Below are 27,322 nucleotides of genomic sequence, written 5' to 3'. Positions count from 1 at the left end.
CCCAGGAAAGGAGTTTGTTTTGTTCCCATAATATCAGTAACTTGACTCCTCAGCCTAATGGTGGGAAATATTTGGTAGACCTCTAAGCCAGTCTTTGCTGAATTTTCCTTATTTGCATGTTCAGAATCTGACGGGTTAAACGTGAGTTGGAATTTGACTGAATGGATTTAGTTAGAGGTACATCTCGGCCACGAAGGTCAGATGCAAATCTGAGGTTCGGTTGCTGTCATAGTGCTTGATTGTTGCAATGTTTTTCCGTCCATAAAGCTGCATCATCAATTTATGGGCAATTATTGTTAAGAAAAATCAGTTGGTAATTCCTGCTTTTGATGGTTGTGAAAAAAGGATGGACAATATGATCACAGGGCTCTCTAGATGCCCGGGACACAGAGAAAACACAATTACTTGTGACTCTCATTGCGGTTTCATGGCCACCATTAGGCTTGGTGGGCTCTAGAGGCAAGTTAAGGATGTGTGGGAGCGCTGAAATAAAACCCAAAGCCAGTCAGGGGCTGGCTGTAAAACCCCGCAGCGTTCCGTGCGCTTCGGAAGCGAATCCTTAGAAAGCGGGAAAGCCATTTCTAGTTGATTTTTGAACACAGTCCTCTGCTCCCAGCCCTTGTCTAATCTGAGAAACTTGTCTCTGTGGTTAAGGCCTCTCTCGGAGGGAACTTTTCACAGTCTAACCAGAAAGCCCTCTCTACAGAGCCCTGTCTATTCTTCGTTGCTGGCTGGGGACAGTGACATGGGATTGGGGCCAAACCACGCTTTCTCACGAAGAAAAGTTGAGGGTTGCGAGTAGAAACTCAGGAGCAGCAGCCAAAGCCAGGGTACTTTCCCATAACAGGTAAAACAAGCCTGTGCCCCCCCAACCCAGGAATTAGCTGGTGGAAACGTATGCATCTGGAGTGGGAAGCAGTCAGACCTACTGGTAACCCAGGCAAGCAGGCAGCACATCGGGGCGTCACGCACCAGCCCCAGGTCCTGAGCTAAGATTCGGGGCAGCAGCATGGGGCAGCCCGGCTCAGAGGCTTACGGTGTACGTCGAGGCGGAACCGTTCCCGAGGAATTCGGCAGCGGCGGTGGTGCGGTGCCGCATCCTCGTCCGTCCTCCGTCCTGGCGATCGTCAGGTTTGCTGTCATCTGCGCACAGAGACAGTGTGTGTGCATTCAGCGTGCCAGTTAACGCGCTTGTGTAAAATCTCCAGAGAGAAAAGCTTCAGCTTAATGTTTGACAACCCTTTGTGTATCCTGTTTGGGGCGGAACTCGGGCAGCCTCTTCTGTACAAAGAGGAGTTTTCGCACAGATCTTCACTTGACCTTCAGGTCTGGAAAAAACATTCTTGGGTCAAACCGAAGTTTGAGGCTGGTGCAAAAATGTGCCCATGAATTTTGTGAATAAGAACTCCATTGGTCGTACACAGCTCTAGGAGGACCCAGCTCGGTGACCGAGTGGGATTTATGTTCTGCTGTGAGAGGTCTTGAGCTGAAATGGTTTGATTTGGTTTAATCAATGCAGACATTGGGGGGTGGATAATTTGGGAACCTCTTTAGCAATAGGACTGTGCGTTCTGCTTCTGCTGTTCATAATTAAACAGTATGTGAGATAATGAGAAAAGTTTTAAAAATTCAGTCTTTGAAAGTCTGACTGGGTTAATCCATTAGAAAAAATGCAACAAGTTTTGCAGATTTTTTGGCTTTAAAATAGAAGGGGTAGGTGGTAGAAAATAGCTTGCAAAACAAATCTAGAAATTTGGTGAACTTATGCATATCTGAATTTAAAAAACATCCATATAGTGTTATGAGTGTTGAGGAAAATACGGTTTGCTGAGTACAGTGTTACTCAGGATGGTAAAAATAGTATGAAGCAATTTTTCACTGTTTTTGCAGAGCTCTGCTGTTTATTGTACAATATAAAATTGGTGAGCTTCACTGGAATTTTTTTGGCCAGGGATGGAAAATCCAACTTATATTGTGGCATTAAAATGTGTGCCTCTGTGCCTCTGAAAATAGAGCTCTGCTTTTGACACCCACCTCACGGCTCAGTCCTCTGTCCTGCATTGATTCACTGATTCCCTTTTATTCTGTATAGTCTGTTGACACTGTCCCTTTCCTTGCTCTGCCCTCCCTCCTCTCCTCCATGCCTCGGGTATGTTTGTCTGGCTCATGTTAGGAAATATAAATTGTTATCGATTAATATTAATATTTAGCATGTTTGTGAAAATGTCTTTTCCCACTGCTATTAATCTGCTATGTTAATAATGCCAGGACTCCTGTTCTGGACCCTGGGGAACCCACAGTGAGTTGAATGACAATGAGACGGTGACAACAGCCGAAAAGCTTTCACTTGGCAAAGATGTGAATTCCAATTGCAAGGTCTCCTTTTGGAGACTTACAAATGCTTTATTCTTGTTCTATGGTTTGACATCCAGGACTGAGAGAAATATCCAGCATCATTTGTTAGTTTTTGGAGAGCTAGTCTAACTGCATTTATTTATTTATTCTAAATAGGTAACATTTCTCTTAGCGGGGAATTTATCTTGCAGTCATTTTTAAAGTTCCACTTTACTGCATTTCCAGCAAGGAAATTTCTGTAGAATAGGACCATTTCTATAGTTTTATAGATTTTTAAAGGGGAGGTATTTTGTAGCAAAAATAAGCAAACCACTGAAAAGCAATTATGATTTTTCTTTACGAAGTGGAGCATTTTCTTTAGGCTTCCATCTCTTTCTTTCCAGATTTTCTTTCTGTTGTATTATTTCTATAGATTCTTCACAAATGTTTGTTACGACTGTATGTGCAATACACTGTACATTTATTGTGACGCTTCGTTGGAGCTATTATGTTGTAAATAGTTTAGAGACAGAAATCCCAAAGGCTAATATTTTTTCCAGTGGCTTTAATAATAAGATAGTAGAGCTTTTTTTTGCTTAAAAGAACCTACTTTATCTACTGCATCCAAGTATGCATTGAATTAATTTTTTAACAGCACAATTTGTAGAAACGTCATCTTGAATTCAAATATAAAACAAAACACTGAACACAGAACAGGGGAAGTGTAGTTATGGACAGCAACATTCTCTTAAGAGTTTGATTCTAAAAGGTTCTTATGTGGAAATATTTTTGATGCCGGGTTGAACTAGACTTTTACTGGAAATATAATACTGGCATTTAGTGGAGAGTAATTTGGACACTTTCCCTGCTGGTTTTACTAGAGGAAAATGTGTATTAAGGAACACACTGAAATACTGTTTCAAGCTTTATTCTTCATTTCTGCCAGCAGAAATCCCTTAATAAAAGAAAACACTTAATTTTTTTACTTAAAACCAAAGGCACTTTAAATCCTTGATATCTGTTCCTCTTACAGCCAAGTTCTGAAGCAACTGGTTTTTTTAGAGTGTTTGTCAAAAAATACATCTGATTAACTCTTCTGTTCTGTACTCAGTCATTCTCTGTTCTTAACAGTTCACTTCTGATGTAAGGTGTTTTCTGTTTCTTTTTAATAAAAGGACTTGAATCTGCTTTCAGAGATATAGTTACAACCAAGACAAGACAGACCAGAAATGTGAAACTTGAAAAATTAATATACAAAGTAAACACGGAAATGGTGTTATGTTTGCAAATGCTTAGTTTTTATCATAGTGCTTTTCCTTTTCATTTGTCCTGTCTCCTTCTCCTGCCTCATCCCTCACTGTCTCCATCTCTGAATAACTCTGCAGTTCTTAGTATTCTCCAGGACTAAATTGTTTTTTAATGTATTCTTCAGCAGTTCTACATTAGACAGAGGTTCAGCGAAGTTTCGTGTATTATGTCCTTAAACACCAATTGCAAAGATGGAGTAATTGGGATGATAGGCTAGGACACTCAAATACAGCCGTAACTGTGAGAGTTTCCTGTTGCGAGAGAAGTGCACATAGCTTGCTCTTTTCTGAAATTTTGCACAGGAGATGTGTTAAAACTTGTGTCTCCTTTGGACTTAATTTCAATGGCACATATAAATAAAAATTTCCATGAGTAGTCCTACAAATGCAAGTGTTTTGGGATGGCATAATTTGCACGGGTTCGTCAGAACAGGTGTTAATTGCCACAAAGTGGTGGTACAGAGTTACGGTGAGCTTGGCAATCAGATTTTTGAACAGCTGGGTCTGTCAGGACTGCGTTACCTGACCAGTCATTTCCAGGATCCTTTTTACAAAATCAGCATCTTCCTGCTTCTTGAGCATTCCTGAAATACTATGCTTCGTAGTATGTAAATAAAATATACTTACAGTCTTTAAGGGAAAATACAGGCCAACAAGCTAAGAGAGCTGGAGTTTGGATGTGCGCTAGAGCTGGGTAAGAAGGGTTTATTATGGTGTCAGCTCAGATCTGACTGTGTATTCAAATGATTTGAGGTCAGCAGAATCTGAATCTGAAATTTATATGCACACCTATTCAGTGGAATTTAGCTGGTTGGTTTGTCTGTTGGAGCAAAGCCAGTAACTTGTGACTTAGCCTATTGCAACTGTGCCCCTGTTCTGTCCTGAGCAGGGAATACGAAATATCAGATCTTCACCTAGAACCATTTTGATTGTTCCTAGTTCCTTTTAGTTGTAGCATTTTGAGTGCTTTCAGATAATAAGGCCAGGGAGCATGTGAAAACCTATGGATATGTTCTAAAGAAGAAACAGGCTTTCTTCACTGAGAAATATATCTAATGTGCTTTATGTATTAGTGTCATCTGTTATTCAAGGCCCAAGATTTTGGGGTGGGGTGGAATCAGAGATAACCGAAGGGAAGAAAAATATTATTTCAAGCTGGATATGTTCAGCATCTACGGAGGAAAAAATAGACAAAATTACAGCAAGTTTTAGCAGAAGTGCCCGTTAAACTAAAAAATTAAATAGAGGATTGTATTAGCGGTATAATTTCTCAAAGGTCAAAACAGATCGTGTGGCACTCCTTTGGCACAGTGGCATGTTGGCAAACCCACTTCCCATTCGTGACCACTTCCCTCCCTGTGCATTTATTGCCTGAGTCTTTTTTCAACTGTAAAACTTGTGAAGATGAAGGGTTTTCATGGATGAATGAAAGAGAAAAAAGATGTTTCTAAAGGTTCCTTTAAAGCAGAATTTACTTTTCCTCCTGTGACAGAGTTCTGTGGAAAACCTTCCAGAGCATCGCTCCGTAGTCTGAGAACCGTGCAGAGCACTGGCCCCCACATGTGTACAGGAGGTTGCTCTTCAGCAGTTTCTGTTTTGGTTGCTGAATGTGTTGCTTTCTGACCAGCATCCACTAGCAAATGCTGTAGATACTTACCAGTACAGCTTAGGTGGAGGAGAAAGGTTCTTGCAATGAATGGAAGGAAGAAATTATGTGACAGGCTCAAGAGTCTTAAGTAACTTATTCTTTATTGTCCTTTCTTTACACCCATTACCATTAAATGAATATTGTCTGTGGGTGGAGGAAAAGCCTTCTTTGTATGGCCGTGAAGCATTTAATGCTTCAGTCCCATCCTTAATACAAGAGGAGTAATTCTTGTCACCACCGTTTTGGCACTAATTTGCATCCTTTCTGGCAGAAGGAAGCCCAAATATTTTAGACTAGCTTCCAGAGATGGTCTTGCACTGAATTTTAGGTCTTTGGCTTACATATGCAAACTCTTTGAAGTGTTACTAATACCAGCCATTCTTTTCTTTAGTCTGTGTGTTCAGGGAAACGTGCCTTTGTAGGTGAACTGTCTTGCCAACAGTTGGTTACCTTTGCCAGTAGAGCGACTGGGAAACCATTCCTAGATGAACTGAATAATGGAGTCTTATTGAGGATTGTGTGGGGCAGCTTGACTTTTCTATTTTGATGCTGCCTCTTGCGAAGCATGCTGCAGAAGACCTGCATCCTAAAGCATGTGAGCCTGTGTGAGATCACAGCACCAGGAACTGGCATCTCAAGTGCTTGAAATTTGTGGAAATCAGGCGTTGTAACCAGGGCCAGACAGAATCAGTCCAAGTAGGGACTAGGTTTCTGATTTTCTATTGTATTTCAGCTGTGGCCATCAGGTGGCAATCTGATCACTGAGATCATTCACTGTTCTGAAGTCCCTGTTTGGGTGGGTGCTGTTTGGTGCTTTCAAGTGTCCTTCGTGATTTATAGATGTGTCTTCTAAGTTTTGGTCTGTGCCTGGCTGTCAGCTTTCCGTCCTGTTCAGGACAGAGCGAGAGCGGGCAGCTAGGCTAATGCAGAATTCCGAGTGGAGTAAGGCAGGTTACAGGATAGGAACTTGTTATAATTTGCCTGAAATAAATTATAGATGGGCAGCACAATATTCAGACGTAATGAACCCTGTCAGTTGTTGGCAGTAGTTAAGCGCATACTTGCTTAATGTAAGTATTTGCACTCTTGGCTGAATTAGGCTGTAATGTTGATGATTTGTTCCAGCTCTGCTGGTCTACAGGTCAGTCATAAAAATGACTTTATTTTTGCTGATGAAACATACTAAGTGTACAGCAAATAGAGGCAGAATCCTGTCACCCCAGAGTTAAAAATCTAGGCGGTCTTGTTTTCTGGAGGTGTGAAATAGCCTATGCCTTATTTCAAACGTAGCACTGTATCTGGAATTTTTTTGTTTGATTGTTTTGTTTTCTTCCCTGGGGAATGTTTCGGAAGGAAAATCCATACAGTGCAGGAACCTTGATACGTTCTGCAGAGTTGTAAAGGTGGTGGCGACATCCCTCTTTGGGTTGGAAAAGATGTTTGAGGTCGCTCACTGCTCTTCCTCCAGAGTTGGAAAAATGGGAGTGAATCCTGGGGAAGTCCTGGCATAGCAGCTATTTTTCTGATGATACGTTTTATGTTATAATAGCCCAATAACAGACAGTTCTAGGCGATGCTATGGTTTTAATACTGTATGCGTTTCTAAACTTACAGCTAGGAATGAGTTGCAAACTTTGAATAATTAACTAAAAAAAAACTTTCAACACCCAATTAATCCCTAAGGAAAAAGAGTCTGTCGATCTATCACTGTGTTGTTTCAGTCTTAGGTACAAAGTCACAATTCTGCATGCATCTTTGTATTTTCTACACTTTTGCTCAAATTCTTTTCTTGGGCCTGAGATTCCAGGTTAGCTTCTGAGGCAAAGTATGAGTTCAGTGCGTGCCTGTAATTCTCCTCCTTGTTGTTTAGAAAATAAAAATGCCTGTTTTTTACACATACGTTGTGTTAATATAGACCAATTTGACAAGAGCATCCTCTGACCTGGCAGCATTGTGGACTTCAGCCCACTGTTATTTTATGCACAAGTAAAAATGAGGTGTTTTCTGTGAACATGCCGTTCTGGAGCTGTCTGCCAAATTTGAGCTTGGAAAGTCACCCTGTGTCAGCCAACAGCACAATGCCGTGGAGTATGACAAAAGTGTTACGGCCTCAGTCCTGTGTTCTCTTTGCTCTTGATATTCCCATTGCTTTCGATGGGAGTTCTGAGTGCCGAAGGAATGTAGGATCAGGCCCAGTTTTATATTTATTTCAAGGTCAGTGAAATTCAAGGCAGATTGTGCTTACTGATCAGACATTGGTTGCCCAATACAAATTCATTCCTGGTGTGCTCTGTAAGTGTCCCTAGTGAAGGAGCTGGAGATGCTCTTTGCAATGTTTGTGAGCGTAGAAGATGCTTAGTCGTTTCAGATAAGTAGGATTTCCTTAGTGGAAAATTATATGTTATATAATAATCATATTAATAAACGTATTAAAAAACAAATACAAAACCTACAAAAACCCCACCCGAAATCTAACACGTTGTCTCTTCTGCCACCATTTCCTTTAACATCAGACTTTCTTTTTCTTTCATTACAGCTGCTAAATAGATTATTCATGAGGTCTCTCACCAATACTAAAGCATCACTCTCATTGTTGCAAGAACCTCATTGGTGTCACACAGATTTTAAGCCTATGCCCATATCTGATTATCTGTGGAAACAACCTTTCAATGGGTCTTTTTACTGAGTAATTTTGCTAGTGAGCTTTGGAGGACTAATTTTAGTTTCATGACAATAACAATAAGGTCAAGTTGTATTTCTGTACTGCTTTTCACATAACCAGACATTCCAGAGCATTGAAGTACTTGCCGTTAGAAGAGGGGCAGATGTAGGACAGCATGGTTGTCATCAGTGAATGGCCACATCCCACATACAGCTCTCAAATAGCAGCCAGCTGATTTGTGATGAAACTCAGTAGAAATGAAGATTGTTCCTAAACAACAAGATGTTCTCTGCTTTTTTTTTTTTTTTTTTTTTTTTTTTTTTTTTAAAACCAGTTGTGTTACATCTAGAGTAACGCTGAGAGGAGCACTGAGGTTGACGAACGGTACAATATGCAGTGAGGGCAATCTAGAAGATTCTGCAGTGCAATGATTATAGGCCTGTGAGCAATGTGATTACCAGAAATTAAGGAGGCTTAATCAGTACTGAAGAAGTAGTGTGAGTAGATGGACTTGTCGCAGATGCTTCAGCTCTAATCAAAACTAAACCCCAGCTGCTGAATTTGCCTAAAATCCCTGGAATAAACATGACCTGTGGAGAAGATCTGCTAGCACATCTGTATGTTTTAGTGAAATCTACCTGATATCTCTGGAAGCTCTTCCACAGCAGGACTTCCCACTTTAGAGCCAGGCTCAGGAGGCACGCTGCCGGGAGTTTTGCCCCGGTGATGTTTTCTGGACGAGGCAGGTACAGCCGATAGGAAGGGCAGACACGGAGCTGTGCTGTGCAAACGCCCGCTGCCTCCTGCGGCTCCTGGGCAGATACAGGCTAGGTGCCCGTTCTGACCGAACGGCTCTGCTTGGCAGCGGACAAAAGGAGTGACAGGTTACAGGAACGCCTCTGATTTTCTCCCGACGGCCCTGGCTGTTAATAAATACTGTGTAAAAGCTGTTGATCTAAATATTAGATTGTGGTGACAAACCCAATGTGCATAGATATACCTGTTTGGTGATTCTGCTCACACAGATGCTACCTCTTGTACCAGAACTATCGTGACCTGAAAATGTTCTGTTTCGTTGTCATTTCATGCCTGTTGCCAGTCCCTGATAACTGATTTTAGCAACTGAAAAGGCAGAAGGAAAAGATTACCTGTGTTTCATGATTTCTCTTGAAATACGAGGTCAGTCAGATGTGGGTTCAACTTCAGAGTAAATTAAAATTTAATCAGAACTGCCCTGATTGTCCCATAGAAGAAATTAAATTAACAGTGTTCAGTAGCGAGGTGTCTTTATACTTTACTTGTATCACTTGAAAATTTTCACAGGTCGTGCTCCAATAAACCTGGTTTTGCTTTTCAACTCAGTTGGAATTCCTGTTTCTTAAGTGCAAAAGAGGCTAATCATAGAGTAGAAAATAATTTGACTTGCTAATACTAGGAGAGAAAACATTTACAGCAACCACAAGTATTTTCAGGATTATGGAGTATATCATACTTATGAAAGCTTGTTTCTGGTGACATGTTTGAGTAAGGAGGGTTGCACTTTTTAGCAGAGGAAACATTTGTAAGCTGTAGCAGACAGTTCTCTGTATTTCTCAAAAGCTGCAGCAAAAAAATGTTGGCAAAGGAATCAAAATCCTCTTCTTCAGTAAAGTCTGCCACCAGGTTTCTTAGGCATGAACTCAGGAAAATCTTTATTAGGCATTAAAAAAAAAAAAAAATAGAGGAGGAGATGTGACTTTCACACAGAAGGTGTATTCTGAGGATACAGAAGAGATGTAGTATGTATACCTTAAGTTGAGCCGTGCTTTTTCAGCTATTCTTCCCTGATGGTTTCTGTTTGGCAGCAAGAACTGTCTTCCATGCTGCAGTGAAAACTGTAATTTTTGTTGGGTGCTGTTCCCCCCCCCCCGATTACATCAGAGGTCAGTCATTAATATGCACTGTGGGAGTCCCTCTCATTTCTGCATGGTCCACAATGAGGCGGTTGTTGGACTTGTTATCATAGTGGAAACTACTGTGCAATGAAAGCACAGTCATGCTGCCTCATGTTTAATTGAGAGATGGCAAATCTGTTCCCAAAATACTTCAACTACTTGTATTGTATGACAAATGTGTTTTTCTTTCCCCCCTCATCTGTTTCCCTCCCCCCCTTTTTTTTCCTTTTTGGATGAAAAAAAAAAAGCTCCGTTTTCATTACATATGAATGTTGTAGCTTAGCTATTGACTCCTCTTGGAAAAATCCCCAAACATTATTACCCTCTGAGTCTACAGTTTTCACTTTTAAGCTTCCTATCTCTTACATATTTCAGGCTGCTTGGGACTTGTGTTCCCCCCCCCCCCCTTTTTTTTTTTTTCCTTTCTCTTTAGCATGTTCAGAACTGGTTGTGTAACTTGCTTCTCAAGCTTATTTCATGTTCGTACTGATGTTTGGCATCATCAGAAGTGTGTTCTTGCAGGACCTGGTCAGCAGAGATGCCTTTACACCTCTAGATGGTGAGACTGGCCACATCCAGAGAATGGCCCTTGAATATTATATATTTCTGTTAGTATGGGAGAGTCCAAAGGCCTGGTTCTCTGCTTATTTACCCTGAATCTTTACCTACCATAGCTCTGTTGACTCTTCATAGTAGGGGTTCATGTTATGAAATGCTGGGGCCTACTGAAAGATGCTGCCAGATCATCACCACTTGTTTGATGGGAGTGCTTGAGAATTACTTTGGGTATCGCTCATTTTTTTGATCAGGAGCAGTTGTTCAGTCTCTGCGTAACTTTCTGATCGGTGAAAATTACTTAACATTAAATTAATGAATTAGACCATCTCTGTACCAGTTTTATTCCTATCGGGTAGAATTTCCAGAATCAGAACTGGAAAGCTCAGCTGAATTTTTGATCAGTGCTGGTCACCTGCTCAAAGCTTGCCTTTCTCCAAGTCAATTTATTCATCCATCTCGGTTGCTTGCCACTTCTTTTGCACCATTCCCTCTATTAAATCTGATTCTGCATTTCACTGTGCCTCTTTTAGAAGTTCTGCTCTGAGACTTCCCTGTTAGAATAATATTTTGGTGCATAAGTAAGCACTGTTTGCAATTCCTTGAGGTGCTTTCCCTTTCAACAGATAGGGTGTCTTTTGTTTAGTGTTGAAAAAGTTGCGTACTAACAAACATCCCTTTTTGCTCTGTGAACTACAGAATTGGAAGGAAATAATAATCCACTCTGAGTTTCAGTTAATGGCTGAAATTGTATGCTGCAAAGCTGATGCACTAGCTGATGGGAATACTTGTATTTTTGTTAATTCAGGTTTAATTTGTGATTAATAGCTATGGATTTATTATGGTATAGCTACAACTAACTTTAACTGTAATTTCATGCGAACCATTTTTGCTTTACATAATGAATCATAATTTTCTTACTGAGTGGTATTTTAGAATATTACTTTTTACATTTTACCCAACTTTCTGTTAAAACTACAGTTTTCTTGCCAGCTAAACCCCCTATATTTGGAAGTAATACTGATGCTGCTTCAGTTTGATATGAGGCATGTGAATATCATTAGTTCATCACATTCAATTCAAATAAGGTATTCTAATATGCTAACAAGTACTCCAGTTAATGTGGCAAAACTTGGAAGATACATAGTAATTACTTTTTGGTTTCCTAGTAGCCTTCAGGGAAGATGTCTGAAACTTACTTTCTTCTTAATCTCAAACCATTAGAGTGAAAAAGCTAATTTTTAGTTAGAGGGACATTTCATTAATGGTATTTGTGCACTGGAAAGTTGGAACTAAATATATATGTGTATCATGTTTCGGATACAGGAAATATAAGAGTCCAATTCTGATAACTCTATGTTTAAATGGTTTATGATGCCTGAATAACTGTTCGCTTAAGTACAGTGTATGTTGTTAAAGTATTATACTTTGTATGATAAAGATCGTAAGATCTGTAAAAGGCCCTGTTTAGCACTAACAATCTGAAGAGGTAAATGCATCCCAAAGATTAAGTCTGTTGTCTTCAGTGAAGCTCCTTTGGAAAATTTCTCTCTGGATTTAGCGCTCACTTGAATGATCCTGGAATCCTCTAGCCAGTTCTAATATAGATAGTTCAAAAAAGTTGTTGAAAAACCACAGATGGTTCAGTCAGGAGTCTTTAAAGGGTTGAAAACACACATTTCAGTGAAAGATATTCTATCCTATGTAGCTCATTCAAGAGGTTAAGAGGTGACATCCTCAAAAATTGAAAAGGGAGAGATGTTGAATGCGGAAGGTAAAAAGGAGGCAGACCGCTTGGCAGGGAGAGAGGAGACAAAGGGGCTTATAATTCCCCCATTAGCACTTGCTGTCGAACTGTGTGCTTTGTGTGTGTGGGGAGGGGGGTGCTGTACAAGCCCTTTAACAGTAATCACTACTGGGCAAAAGTGTAGTAGTGCAGTGGAGCTGTGTACCAAGGCTTATTGGCCACTGCTGGAAAATCTTAAAGTAGGGGGTTTTTTTTCAGCCTAAAAGATAAACTGTGTACTGCCTCTTGATCTCGAAGATGGAAATAATTCAGAGGAGCCCTGCGGTCTAAGTAATGCAGGTCATACAGAATTAGCACAAATCCTCTTTGCTGTCCTTAAAATCTGTCAATGACATATCTACTTGCAAATCTGTTGGTTTGTTGACGATACATCTCTGCATCGCTGCGTAGGAGCTGTCTAGTGCAGCAGACCAGCTTGGCTCAGGAAATCAGTCCTCAAGGTTTTATAGTCAGCATGCAGATGCTGCAGTGGATAAGAGAAACTAGTGACGTGGGTTTTGGTTTTGTTTTTAAGACAGCAGCTTGCATGTTTTTTTCTGTTCACCCCTGAACTGCTTCTTTTGGCTGCCCAAAGAATATTTCAGAATGATCGCCACAATTATAAACCTATAACATCAAACCTTAAAAAGCCAAAGAATTTCAATATTTCATAAATGGAAATAATGTACTATTGTGTAGCATACTTTTGGAGGCTTAAAAAGAACTCAAGTTCTTGACTTTCCAGCAAGCTAGGAGAGACTGATTGGAAACACTTCTGTTATAACTGAAGCCTGGTTAGCAGTGACTGTAGGCCTGTGTTTGGATTGCAAACTATGGCGATGCTTCTCCAAATTACCGTGCTCTGGGTTTGTCCACTTACCGGGGAAAAAAAAATCTCATCTATTCATAGTTAATATAGGTGTTTGTGAGGTTGGAAGTTCTGGTGAAGGTACTTTTTCAGGCAGCAACTGTAATGGCAATCTTGCAGACTTCTTTCCTTTCTGTTCTACCTCTGGAGTGAGGAGGAGAATGCTTTCCTCATGAAGGTGATCGGCTAAGACCCGGGGTTCATTTTCCAGCTCTGTTAGCAACCTGTTTATTCTCTCTATAGATATGTGTCTCACCTGTAAGACTCTACAAACCATTTCCCTTTCTATCTCTTTGTAAGTTCTTTGAAGAAGGAGCTCTCTTCTAAGCAGGGCTGGTTAATCAGGCTGAATAGGACCTTTCAGCACTAGTATCACAATAATAACTGCATTTCGTAAGAATAAGTATATTCCAAATACAAGTACATCAGAATGTATTTTGACTGTGGGAACCTTACTGTATACCAGTCCAAGGGAAAGTTGGTCAAAAAAACGGAGTTTTCTGACTTTGGGGAATTTTGTAAAAAATAATAATATTTAAAAAAAATAGTAATTTTGTAATTGCAAGATAAATTTAAAAATTTTGTGTGGTCAGGAAAATGAAGGAGGAAAGAGGACAATTAATTTTGAAATGATTGGAGTGTTTGGTTCTGAAAATAGAAAAATGAAAGGTATTCTTGGGTTCCGAGATCTGACATCCGCTCAGCTATGATTCCCTGCATTTACTGGCCCTGTGACAGAGGGGGGAGAGTCAAAACAGAGCTCCAGCTGTGTTGTCCAGGCTCCTCATGTGGAAATGTGGCCAAGTCTCTGTTAGAACTGCAAGTCTGGTGGACTTGTAGAATCCCATCTGTATAGCAGAAGATAGCTGGAGGAAGCCGTAAGAGTCCTTATGGCAAGGCTACCTTGGAAGATTGGCCTCTCTGGTTGATCCATCAATGAATTTGGAGGAAATGTGGCAGTTTCTTAGCAGAACTGCACCCAGCAAGCAGAACCCTGCCGTGAAATCACTGAAATGCGTGTCTGAATGAAGCATTTTGGATTCAGCAGACTATCATTTTCTGGTTAAAAGTATTTTTCTGAAAACTTCTTAGTCAACTCCTGTGCTCACAGACTTTTTTCTTATGTAGTTTTCTTTCAGTGCATTCTGGTAAACATGTCCCAGATTATTTGTTTTTGGCAAGTGATGGAAGAGGAAGGGATGTTTGAAGAATATTTTTAGCTTGTACAAGCCAATATCAAACCAGAAAATGGATGCATGTTGTTACAGGTTTAATAATGGAATTGACTTGTAATTCTCTGAAGTGTAATAATTTGTTGCTGGAAAATGAAGCTTAAAAATCCTTGCAGGATTAAGGGTATTTACTTTGTGTGTGTGTGTGTGTGTGTGTGGTGTTTGTTTTCCCCAAACACACACATACACACGCTCCCTTCCTATCCTCCAGACTAATTCGATTCCCAGTCTTTTGTAGGCACTGAGCTCAACGGTGCTGTAATTATGCTGAAGATGCTAAGCATGAAAGATTTGACGTGGTATTTCTAACTAGGTGCATTTATCAATTCTGGCTAGTAATGTTAACTCCTCCTACTTAAAATTTTGCCTTTATTCTATATACATCCCATTCAAACCTCTTTACGTGTTTTTTTGGTTTTTTTTTTTGTTTTGTTTTGTTTTTTTCTACTACCTTATACAACTGAAGAAATTGAGGCATAGGAAAACCAGCTGCCGTTCTGCTGATGCTTTTGTGGAATCATTGTTTTAAAAAAGGAAAAAAGAAATAGTGACTCGCCTCTGAAACTCTTACGTCCTGAATAGTATGAAATTAAATAAGCATTTTAGGCTCATGTTTTTAAGTGCTTGGGTTTCTTTTTAAAGGCTAATATTATAATACTACTTGGGTTAATCTGTTTCTGTCTAGTTTATGAGATGTTGTGTGGAGCAGAGGAAAGTGTACAGCTTTTCCCTAGCTTTCTCTTTGACCATTGTAGCAGTATTGCAAACCAGATCCCCGTCCTGTGGAGTTCAGTGAACCAACACCTGTATTGTGGTTGAGAGTGTAGCTTAAAATGCTTGCTGTTTAAGCAAGTAGGACATATTAGTCTTAAAGTAGCATTACAAACTAGCGATGCTTTTGTTACACCTGAAAAGGTACGTTGCTGAGCTGTAGCTGGAAGGTCACATCAGCCATGGCTTCTGTCGTGTGACGCATTGAACCCAAGAAACCCAAGTACTAGGCAAACAGTTCTTGCCAAACTTAAGTCAGATTTTACCTTAATTTCTCTTTTATTTCCTCCACAAAATACACTGAGCCAGTTAAAACAATAAATGGTTACAGGGAGCCTCGAACACCTCTTCTGTGTTTTCTTCCCTCTTTCGGTTATTGAAAGACAACCGCTACAGTAACCCTGATCCAGTATAACATGACAGGCCTGCAAGTAGCTTTCATCTCATCCTTCAATAGCACTGAATATTGTGCAACCAGTATGAATATTCTTACCTCAGTCCTACCTGAGTTCTGTAGGTGAGGATTATCTTTTTTTCTGCCATTACTTCTATCCTTAAAGCATGCGAACTAGGCTTTATGAAACTGTCCCAAGAAGAGATTAAGTAATGTTCACGTGAGTATTTCAGTGTGTTTTGTTCTGCTGTTTCCCCTTTTAGGTGACAGCGAGATTGTAAATAATATGTACGAGACCGACCCTGATCTCCTTGCTGGCGAAAGTGCAGAGGAGGAAACAGAGGACAGTATTATGTCCCCCATTCCTGTCGGACCTCCATCACCCTTTCCCACCAGTGAGGACTTCACTCCCAAGGAGGGCTCACCTTATGAAGCTCCCGTCTACATTCCTGATGACATTCCAATCCCACCAGATTTTGAACTCAGAGAATCTTCGATTCCAGGGGCAGGGCTAGGGATTTGGGCCAAAAAGAAGATTGAAGTTGGGGAAAGATATGGACCCTATATGACAGTACAAAGGAGCACATTAAAGGAAACAAACTTTGGATGGGAGGTAAGCGTGTTGAATGTGATAATCACATTCATTTGTCTTCTCTGCAAACTGTTCATAAAGCTAGACTGAATCCTGACTGGCCTGGGGACAGAAGTAGTGACTTTGCTAATGCCGTATTTCCCTGCGTTATTTTGCATCCCCGATTACATGCAGTATTTAAAAAGCAGCAGAAATCCTTTTTAAGATAGCTTCTTGGGCTACAAATACTCCTCTAGCACCATTTTAGAAGGTTGGTTTTAAATGATGTTGGGTCACTTCTTAAAGTGCTTGTCATTTTCAAATTGTGTTCAGAACTTGTCGCAATGGGAGAAATATGATTAGTCGCATCATGTTTTGTAGTTGGGTGTGTTACCTTTGACTTCCAGTCCATGTTAGCTGTGCAGGCGTTATTAACTGGGCATAGAAAAATAGCATGTACCCATTAACACCTTAGATGTTCTTGAGTTCTTGTTCTGCAGCAAAGATAAAGAAATGTGAAAGTCATTTTTTCCCTAAGAGCTAAACAAAAAACAATCTGGAATAGGAAAAACAGCACTATCCCAGAACTCCTGTCTTTCTCCCTCCTTTTCTGGGTTTGTCCCAGAAATCATCTTAGTCTCTTCCTGCTCCGATATTCTTGATTTGAAAATACCTATACCCCTGAGAATTATCATAAATTATACTAGATTCTGTGAACAGTGAAATGTAGCCTAGGATTTATGCTCTGTGTCCACAGTCCTATCCCAGTGCATCCAGTGTCCATTATATAATATATAATTGCTTCTCTGTTGTAGCCCTAATGTCCACCCCAGCACTACAATACCCTTGCTGCGCATCGGATCTGCTGTCTTTTGTCTTGAGGAAGAGGCTGCATCTGGGGCAGCTGGTTCAGGGAGATTTGGCTGGCTAGGACTCTCACATGCTGTTTGATAGGCTAGCCCTGTCCCTCAAAATATGTGGAAGCTGAATTTTACCTCCCTTTTCCCCTGCGTGAAGCAATAACTTGGCCTGTTTTCTCCATCGGCCACTAACTGATGTGAAGCCATGTTTTAAAAGCTATTGGAGTACAGAGGTGGGAAATAACTAAGGGATAAAATAGTAAGACTTACCAAGGGAGCAAGCCAACAGTGCAATCACAGAAGCCCTATTTTCTTAGAAAACGAGGTCAAAAAGGCCAGACTTAAGCATTAACATTTTAAATTGTGTCTGATTATGTTTACACTCGTGATTGTGAAGTCTGCAAAATCAGAGAACAGTTAGATTGTTTGAAGTCCAAAGAAGTATGTCCGGATGTTTTTGTTTACTTTTTTAATGTGTCCAAAGTGCAGGAAAAAGCAAAAAACCACTTGCGATAAAACCAAAACTCAATCATGTTTTGTTGTTCTGCAGTAGGAGATGTCTGAAGAGCTAAAATTGGAGTTTGGTTGAATGACTGAGTCGAGAGTTTCCCTTTTTCTGTCTCCTAACGCAGAGAAAGAAGGGAAATTCAACTGAGAGTTTTGATTGTTTAATATTACTGTATTAGGTTCAAAACACGTTTTGGGGGGGGGGCAATCACTGTTAATATACTGGAAATACTTGTCTGTTTCAGGGAAGCTATAGGTATGAGGCAGCTTGAGATTACCTAATGTACTGATCGCTTTAAGTTGTCTCTGAAACTGAGCACAATTTTCCTCTAGGAATATGCAATATTGATTATTTGTAGGCTGCAATGTGGAACTGGCTCCTACAGAAAGGTGAATTATTTTTTCTGAACTTAGTATTTATAGGTGGCATTTGTTTGTTTGTTTGTTTTTTAAAATAGTGGGTTTTTTGGAACAAAGTGCTATCCTCCTTGGCTGCTAGAAGTCAGATCAAATTTGAGTAATGCCAATCTTTTTTTCTATGACCTTGGCAAACCTTTGTCCTTGTGTTTTATATTTCTGATAAAAGTTTGTATTTACATTCATGTTTTTAAGAAATGTTCCCTATATCCATTCTGCACTGAATACCAGGCCTGATAAAAGCTGTATCTATTAACTTCAGTCTACGTTGACTTTGCGATACTGTTTATTTTTGTAGTGTAGTTGAACAAACTTTCTTTCTCTGGGGTACTTCTCACATTTTAGCGGCGTTCTTTTGTTCTCTGATTTGGCAGGTGCGTTTCATACCTGAAAGGAAGGACTATTTGTTCTCCATCAGATATCCTCAAACACTGTCTTAGACCCACCCTGACACTATCTCTTTTGACTTTGCTTGTACTTGCAGATAACTCTTGAAGTTTTCCACTTCCCAGTATGTTTAAAGGCAGTTCAGAAACCCGTTTTTAGTCACTCAGTATCTTCATCATTTCACTTCGGAACAACATACAGGAATACCTTTGTGTGCTAAATGGGAATTCATGTAATAAATACTATCGTTTGTTGGTTTCTGAGCAGTTTCCTTTGAGTGCAAGGTTGGAAAAGCCTTAAAGAGGTATCCTAGGCTGCTTTACTTGGTGTCACTTGTGCTAGGAAGTTGTAACTTGGGATATGTTTCCATCCTCTGTTAATAAAATTGAGTAGGCAGACAATTGGCAGCAAGAGAAAAAAAGAAAAGGGGAGGAGTTTTCTGTTGCCTAGACTTCTGCCTCTGCATGTTGTTTCTTACACTAGTGATGAATCTAACAAGTGTAGTTTTTGTAGTGTACCATAAGAAGTGTTCCTTATGCAGTTTGACATTATTTTTTGACAATACTTCTCTGTAACTTGCAGTTTTGACTTGCAGTGACTTAAAAGTTGAATGCTGTTGTAAGACTTCTTACACATAACTCCTTACTGCTGGCTAATTGAGATATTACAACTATACTTGACTTGTCTATTCTATTAGTTATATTAGTATTTTTACTTCAGGAAAGCTATCTGTTCTTCACACCCAACCTTCTTCTCTATTCATATTTCTCAGTTCATTTGCTATCGTTTATACTCTTGATAATGCTACTTCTGTGGACACTCCACCCCACCTGCTCAAATCCTGAAAACCTGGACTTTTTTATTTGGTTTTAGTAGTCATCAGTTCCTTAATTTTAATAGTGTTTCTGCCTTTTGCACAAAAAGTTCTTGCCCTTCATCACAGGAAACTTGTTGTCAGACTTTGACTGAACTAAGAGTGCCACTAGAAGTGGTAATATCTAAGAGTGCTTTACACCACATTTTGAAGTGGACATTCATTAGCAACATCTCAGTTTTGCTAGAAACTCTTTTATGTTGTTGTAAAGGATGCATCTTTGTGCTTAAAAATGCATATCTGGCTTCTGAACATGGTCAGTATGCAAATTTCTTAATATCTTTGGACTTGTGCCCATCTGTAATGGGCCCCAATCGCTGTAGATAGCATAAAGGATGAAACAGTGCTGGAGGATGTTGGAGTGGACTGTTTATGTGTATGTGTGTAGGAAGGCGTTTTTTTTTATTGCTGTTCTGTGGATGTTTTTAGTTAAAGCTCAAGCATGCTAATTCAGTATATTAAAATACAATACAAATTTTAAAATGCTTCAGTTTGAACTTCACAATTAAGATCTGTTTCTTCCAATTTCTGTAATTAAAAAAATCCATTTTAGCGGGGCTAGAAAATGTGCTATTAAAGGCTTTGATTTGAAAACAGATCTCTCTTTTCTATCCAAGGCATTAACACCACAGAAATAGCTTTCTCTTTTCAAACTTCAATAAGACCAGATCTGTGAAAATTAAAATGAGACAAAACAGTTAACTGTGTTTCTTCAAAGTCCTCAAAAGCACAGGCTCCTGTTTGGAGGTAGGGGCCAGCTCTTTCTTCATCTAAACCGTTTGATCCAGACCTGGCTCTGATGTAAAACATCTAGCTCCAGGAGGTAGAAGAAGAATGCTATTTGCTGAAACTTTCAGCTTTACTCATTATTTCCCCTAATAGCCTAAAACATCATAGGGAATACAGAACGCCGTGTCTTACTTGCCATATCTTGAAAAAAAGATATGTAATTTTTTTTATTATAGATGTTTTTCCTTTCAGCCAGGCAGGAGGGACTGGGTTAAGACTGGGTGAATACATGTCCTACTTTATCTGCCGCAAGTCTTTACTATCTTGTTTCTTTATATGTTTTTCCTCCAACATTTGCTTTGTGGAACGTGTTTTTAAAAATATTCTTTAAATTAAGCCACACCTATTATTCAAGGGATTTTTTAACATGGGATGGCAGTGAGTGATTCATGCTCATTTCATAAAAATAAATGAGATATGTCGGCCTTCCGGCCCCCACCCCCTCACAGAGATGATTCAGTAAGTGCTTGTATAGGATGGTGTGCTGTGTGTTTTCCCTCTGTGCCTCATTCCCTGACACTACTGTGCTGATCATGTTTATCTACCTTTTTTTTCCTTAAAAGGCACCACCCAAACTAAAAGCCTTGTGATTATTTAGTGTGACGTGATTGCATTTCTGCTTTGCTCTCCTGATCCTATTACTTCCTTGCCTGCTGACACAGAACATACCATTCAGAGTACCCCAAATAAATCACAGCATGTTTTCACTTTATTGCCTCTGGGACCTAAAAAAAAATAAAAATCGCGTAATGATTTTGATCACTTTGTTGAGTAAATAATGATATTTATCATAGCACTGTTTATTTTGCTCATTGAGAGAAGAATGGGAATCACATCCTGGAGGGAAATTTAGCAACTGAATTCTAGGGAATTTGGAAGCAATCAGATATGCTTTTAGCTCAGTTTGCTTCACAGGGTAAATAACATTAATAAAAGATAGTTATTAGTTCCTTTATTTTAATTTAGATTTTAAGAGATTATTTGCTGGAACACAAGAGACTTCTCTTACACTAAAGTGTAAGAGGCAGGCGGCTTCTTTACATATGAAAAATAAGTGCTTTCATTTAATACTTCAGGGTGAAGATAGAAGCTGTCCCATGAAAGACAAATAACTGTGGAAAAAATAAGAGCCGGCAGCTAAGGATGCAGCAGGCATTCTTGGCTTCACATCTGTGCCAGTGGAAAACTGCTGGTTTTTGAACATGCTTTATAGTGTCAGTGATTCATAGCAGTTCAACCTCCCTGTTCCCACAAAATAGAATATTTTAATTTTGGTGTGGGGGTCTTTTTTGTTTATTTTGTTTGTTTGTTTTTTAGAAACACTCGTAAGTGCCGAGGAAAATTTACTTCACATGACTGGCCTTGATTGCTGAGAGGACGATTATATTGTATTTCCTTGAGTCTTAAAAATATTAAAATAGGAAGGAGACTCTAAGCATTTTTCTAACTGATGCTTTTGTCATGCTTCCCAATTAAAAGAACATAGAGCCCAAATTCCCTCATTTCACTTTAAAAGCTGATACAGTTTGTTAAAGCAGCATTTTCTTGTCTGTCCTGTTTCTTAACAAAAGATGTGAAAAGAAGTATGAGTCCTTTAAATGAGCAGAGAAATCCCAAAATGTGTTTGCACTCATCTCTTGCTAACGTTCTTTCAACTTTTAGACTGAAAGGATGTGATGACATTTCCTTGTAGTTTTTCTTCATGTGTCTTCTGATTCATTCATTTTCTCTGGCCTCTGCCTTTCCCTTTGGCTTGAGAATAATGTTACTATAACAGCTTCTATCGCTCAGGGAAAAAGAGCTTATGAATTGCTGTTTTCAAAACCACATCTAATGCTCTTGCAGGGAATGAGCAGTCTTGGAAATTGCTGAAGAATGGTGTGCATGGCCATTCCCTAGATGGAGCGCGTTACCTATGCCGAAGACATTTCCCATGCAAGGTTACTTCACAATTTCTCAGAGTTTTGTTTGGCTAGAATAATTCTGAAAAAGAAAGAATCTATGGGTTCATAAGGTAAATAGAACGTAAAAGCACTCTGGGACTTCCCAGATATGCCCTTAGCTACTAGTAGTTGCTAACAGGCATCCAGAATTAGAACGTATATATACGTGCATTATAAAACTGCAGATAAACTTTTGCTTTAGACTGAAACCTGGCACTTAAGTGAGAAAAAAAAAAAAATCTCAAGGAGGAAAAAGAACTTACTGAACTCTAAATATTCTAAATACTGTGTGATTTTTGGCCAGTAAAGTTGCTGAACTTTGTATGTGCTAGATACTGTCCCCTTTCCAGAGAGCAACTGTGGTGAGAACATCAACTTTAATTTTCTCCACAGTATACGGCCTTTGTTCTGGTGTTAGGAGACCATCATGAGGAAGGGGAAGAGTCAGCTTCCAGGTGCTGTCAATTGTTAGACTGTTTCCTATGCCTGGTATTAAAAACATGCCAATAGGCACGTTACTGGCTTTTGATTCAGAAAAAGAAGCAAAAAAGAAAAAGTGGGGAGGGGTGCAGGGGAACTGCTTATTGTATCAAAGGCAAAATCCCATTCTCTACAACTAAATCTATTGGGGGGGGTAATTTATTAATATCAATCCTGTATAAAAATGAAAAATGCACCTTATGACATCCAAGTGAAGCGGCTGAAATTTGTACCATTTTTTGATATTTCACCAAATGCTTCAATGTCAGGGTTAAAAGAGTAAGTCTTTTTTAGGCCCAAGAATGCCAAGATATCTTGCTCTATCTTAGGCACTTCTCTAAAACATGGGTATATAAGGAATTAAGAAAAAAAAGAAGAGACAGGGGAAGGGAATGACTAAGAATACCTCCTGATATTTCTCTTTTATTTCCATAAGGGGTAATAACTCATGAGCAATCCGGCAGAGGGCACTTTCTTTAAATAGAACATTCTGATTCACAAGCAGAAAAAGGAAATAAATATTTTCTTTTCGTCTTCGAGAGACATCCATGAATACCAGCTTCTGAAACAGTATTTTATCATCCACACTTAAAAAAAAAAAAGAAAAAGAAAAAAAGGAGGAAAAGAAAATCCCACGAAAAGCTCAGTGGTGACCACAGGGTTTGAAAAATAGCTCTTTTAGTTGTCAAAAGCCTTGCAGAATACAGGGCACTACTTCTTCTTCTGGAATGTTAACCTACATAGAAATCCAACCTTTATTTTGTCCGCTCCCAGAAAAGCCTGGCTGATGGAACCTTGGAACACAGTAGGCTTTTGTAAAGGAAGTGATCAATAAGTTAGAGTTAAACCATAAATATACATGGGACTTTAAAGGAGGCATCACTCTGTGGACTCTTTCAGTTGCAATTTCAGAAGGTGGAAGCAATGCAAAATAGCTTGCTTTGCAGGTCTTGGGCTACTTCTACATGGTAATCAGGGATGTGTGTGCTGTTTGAGAAGACAGTCCTTGTGCTACTTACTAGTAGGTAATGTACACATGATAGTATGGCATCGAGGGATCCAGGGTAAGCTAGCAATACGGGAACATACCCAAGTTCTCTAGGGAACTTGGGGACTGGCTGCCGAGGTCTGAGCTTCTGCACCTTTCCTACTTACAGGTATGCTACCCGCACCTCATTGTACTGTCCCTTGCTGCGCGAGGGACCCTGGCCGACTGAATGTTTTAGGTGTTCACGCAGTTATTTTCCGGGATCCTTTTTCTGTGTAGCTTATCCCTAGCCCCTGAGTTCCAGTAACCTTGTGCTAAGACATTAGCAAAAGTCATTACTCAACTTTGAGTCAAGGCTTAAATACTTAAAGCTGTGTTTAGGCTCTAAAGGTTTGTGACATTAGCAAACCTTTCAGTGAACCTCATTGAAGTTCCTGCTTAATCATGAAGTCTGAAGGTTTTAAGTTAAATTTCTTTACCTCACACTGTATGATACAAGAAGTAACAACAGTGAATTTTCGAGAGTAAAATGTTATGTTAATTACTTGTGGAGAAAGGGGGAATGACATTCTCTGCATAATTTGGCACCGTCCTCCTCTTCCTATAGCAAACATGGAGCAGCACCGCAGAATTGGAGAACTGCTAAATGTAGCAACTCTTACTTTGTGGGACTTAGCACTTCACACATTTTGGCCTTTTGATTGCTTCTTATTTGGCTCTGGAAATGCAAGGGAGTTATGTTGTTGTATATAGAGGCGAAAATAAAAAGTTGGGTCTATCGCTCTTTCTGAAGCAGTGGGACATAGGTGGGTCTTTGTTCTTCACTTGTTAACATATCATTTAATTATTCATCCTTTCCTCTTTTTGTGCTTTTCATCACAGCAAAGTACTGGGACCTGTATGAAATGAGACAGTCCTTGTACTGAAAGTTTACAGCTTTGAAAAACTTGGGCTGTTTATCCAAGGAAGGTGTGAAGCTAAGTTTGAGTCACATTTAGAAACATTAAGGGAAGAAGCATATCTGCAGGAGGAGGTCTAGTGGTCAGGCAAGGTGGCGAATTGGCCAGTCGGAGTGGAAGGAGCATTTCCATGCATAGGGGTGTCTTTGGAAGTTTTATTACTAATTGTGTGCTTTGTTTCTCAAGTTGTGACTAAGGCCAGCCCCTTTGCGAAGCGTCTGTATAAAATACCCACCTTGACTCATTTCTGCATCTCTCTTCATTTCGTGGTTCTCTCTGTCCTCTCTGAAAGCAAACAGACAACAAGGTCATCTGAGGCACAGGCCTGAGTGGAAGCTGGTTAGCGTAATCGGGTTCCAGACTGGTAACAGTATGCTGAGACCATTTAATGTGTTTGCATTGATCAGAGACATGCACATTCAAGTGGGATGTGTAAATAAAGGAGAGGCGTCTCTCTCACAAGGAAAGTCAATCTGTGTACACATCAGGAAGCACAGACTAGAGAGCGGTTCGTCAGAACTTGCCGTCATTTACTCTCTCTGCCCTAGAAAGGCACAAAATGTACTTAAAAAAATGAAGGTGCTTTTCGCCGAAGAGTATTCTCACCCAGATGTCCTGCTCGTGCATGCTCTTTAGTGGGGCTCGAGGCTGCTCTTGGCAACATGTTGCTAGTGAAGTAAATCTCCAGTGTGTTCGGGAAGCAATGTAATGTATCATAAATGGTGCAGTAGTTCAGAAGCCCTCATCTTTAAGGATCAGCTTTGTGTTTAATGTATTTCATAACCTTTCCGGTATAGAAAGTGCAGCGTTCAGCCCACTCGTGCCTGCATTTGTACTGAGGCAGTTTGTTCAGCACACAGAAGTGGGTATTTTCTTCCTTTTGATCTGATTAGCGAGGAGTAGGTTTCTTCACTTTCAGATAATGCCTGGGCAAGTCATTGCTTTAATTGTACATCTTATTGTGTCATCCCTGTTCAATCATGTTCAAAAATACCTACATTTCACCCTTGTCCCCCACCTCCCTTTTCCCATTTAGATCTCACTGAAGTCCATTCTACCTTATCAGCACAGTAATTTCATGAGCAGAGCTAGGATTTCTGCCGTTTAGGCCCCGGCCATTGTCTGTCGCAGCTGCAGTCAAGATAAACCCTCACCCAGAACAAAGTTGGAATGACCTTTTACAAGCAGAATCTGCCTTGTTTCCCTCCAGACTAATTTATCAGCCTTCATTTCAGCCTAGTCTCTCAGCAGAGGCCTGAAAGAACATTACAGAGAGCATGAATGAACAGGGGGATTAAGATGCTTGGCTAGTCCCTCTTTTTCATCAGACACCTTCTGGATTTACTGAGATGTAAGCTGTAAATGACCGTAAGTGGTGAACTGCCTTAAACTTGGAGTAAGGGAAAGGGAAGGGGCGGGGGGGAAATCACCAAAGCCAAATGTTTGGAAAAGAAGAGTGATGTGGGGAACTGGATAAACCTCCTGTCTTGAAGTCAGAAAGTGGTAGGTCTGAGCCGTAACCGAGTTCCCCCTGGCTCTGCTGGCTGTCACACGGAGGGCTCCATGGTGGTAGGCCAGTCTGTCCCCGGGAGGTGCAGGGAGGGGGTACAGGCTATGCAGAAAAACTGCCGCACAACGAGACAGGCTCCAGCTTTTTCAGAACTGTTAACGAGGGGTTCTTGCAAATTTAAATCCAATTTATTGATTTAAAGCAAGTTTTTAAAACTGGAATACGTGTGTATGTACTAAAAGTATTTTTGTGCAGCAGACCAGCACAAATTTTATCGGGAGCATGATTTTAATGCTGCAAGAGCTGAAATTTTTTTGAAGTGAACTTGACAAGTGTCAAAGAGTCCGAGATGAAATAAAAGATTCACTTTTAGCTGACAACAGCCATAGTCCAAAGGACTTGCTGTGAGGAGGGGAATAAATATTTGTCTCTTGAAGGAGGGGAGAGTTGTCAACCGTAGTTTGGGTGAATATCCTTTCTGTACAACACAGGCAGCTGTTGTTAGCTTTAGCGGAATTGGATAATTCCCCCCCTAATACTGTAAGACATCAGATATCTTTTTAGTGCTTGTACCTTTTAGCTTTCTTCATCTTTTATGTAATGAAAGAAAGGGTTGTTTAACAACTTTGAAACATTACTGTTAAATCACAAGCTGCTCAGTTGAGGTGGGGGGGGGGAAATCCTTGTCTCTAAAACTTGAATCATTGTGGTGGATTACTTTAATTGGGTTGACTTGAAAGCTTTTGCAAGGGAAGAATTAAATACAGCTCCAGTGACTTAGCCTTTGATATCAGTCGTGGTGGTTATTACTAGTGCCATATTATTGCATGTGTATCTTCTACCATCAGTCAAGGAACACAGCCGAAGCACAAAGGCAGGCTGGGAACCTGCCCGACGGCGCTTCCTTCTGGCCGAGGCGTGCAGTAATGCTGATGTGCATGCGGAATGGGACTGGTGGGTCCAGCCAAGCAGCAGGAATGTCTACATATGAAAATTCAATGCAAGCAGATTTTGCAGCTTCAGTAGATTATTTGAACTTTCAGTACATTTGAACGTTTTGGAATATTGCAACTTTTGGTGAAAGAGAGGGAAGAGGCAAAGGATGGAATCGCAGTTGTGGGGGGAGTGTGGAAGCATTCAAGTGAGCAGCAGGGCAAAAACGTACTAAAGAACCAGCTTGTGAAATTCACATTGCAGTGTCAACCGATGGCAAACATCAACCACAAGATATTTAGAAACTGAATGCAGATAAAAGACTAATGTTTTGAAATTATTTTAAGGTTGTGAGGAGTTTAGCCTATTCACTGAACAAGCCTGGCATTTTGGCTATGAGACCTTCCTATCTTCCTGTGACCGTATATACCAATAAACCCTACCGCGATAATTGGTATTTTCCTTTCTGAGCAATAAAAGCCCTCGAAATGCAGTGGCTTGTGATTATAACAGAAACATCTAGACTTTTCTAAACCTTTGGAAGACTTCTGATTTAATTTAGATATTTGGATGAAAGTTCAGGCTGTGGTTTCTTTATATCTTCCCGTGTTGC

General features: G+C 40.0%; 1 protein-coding gene across 2 annotated transcripts in view; it reads left to right on the top strand.

Moving 5' to 3' along the window:
* Positions 1 to 27,322, top strand: part of PRDM16 (PR/SET domain 16) — a 350,362-nt gene that overhangs the window by 111,662 nt on the left and 211,378 nt on the right. For both annotated transcript variants that reach the window (XM_030018556.1, XM_030018558.1), the window contains exon 2: positions 15,755 to 16,104. In XM_030018556.1, coding sequence (XP_029874416.1) covers positions 15,755 to 16,104 — 350 coding nt within the window. The remainder of the gene's footprint in view (positions 1 to 15,754; positions 16,105 to 27,322) is intronic.

The sequence above is a fragment of the Aquila chrysaetos genome, chromosome 6 (genome assembly GCF_900496995.4).
Source record: "Aquila chrysaetos chrysaetos chromosome 6, bAquChr1.4, whole genome shotgun sequence".
NCBI classification, from domain to species: domain Eukaryota; kingdom Metazoa; phylum Chordata; class Aves; order Accipitriformes; family Accipitridae; genus Aquila; species Aquila chrysaetos.
Note: the sequence above shows the minus strand (reverse complement) of the source record. Positions and strands in the feature narration are given on the sequence as shown.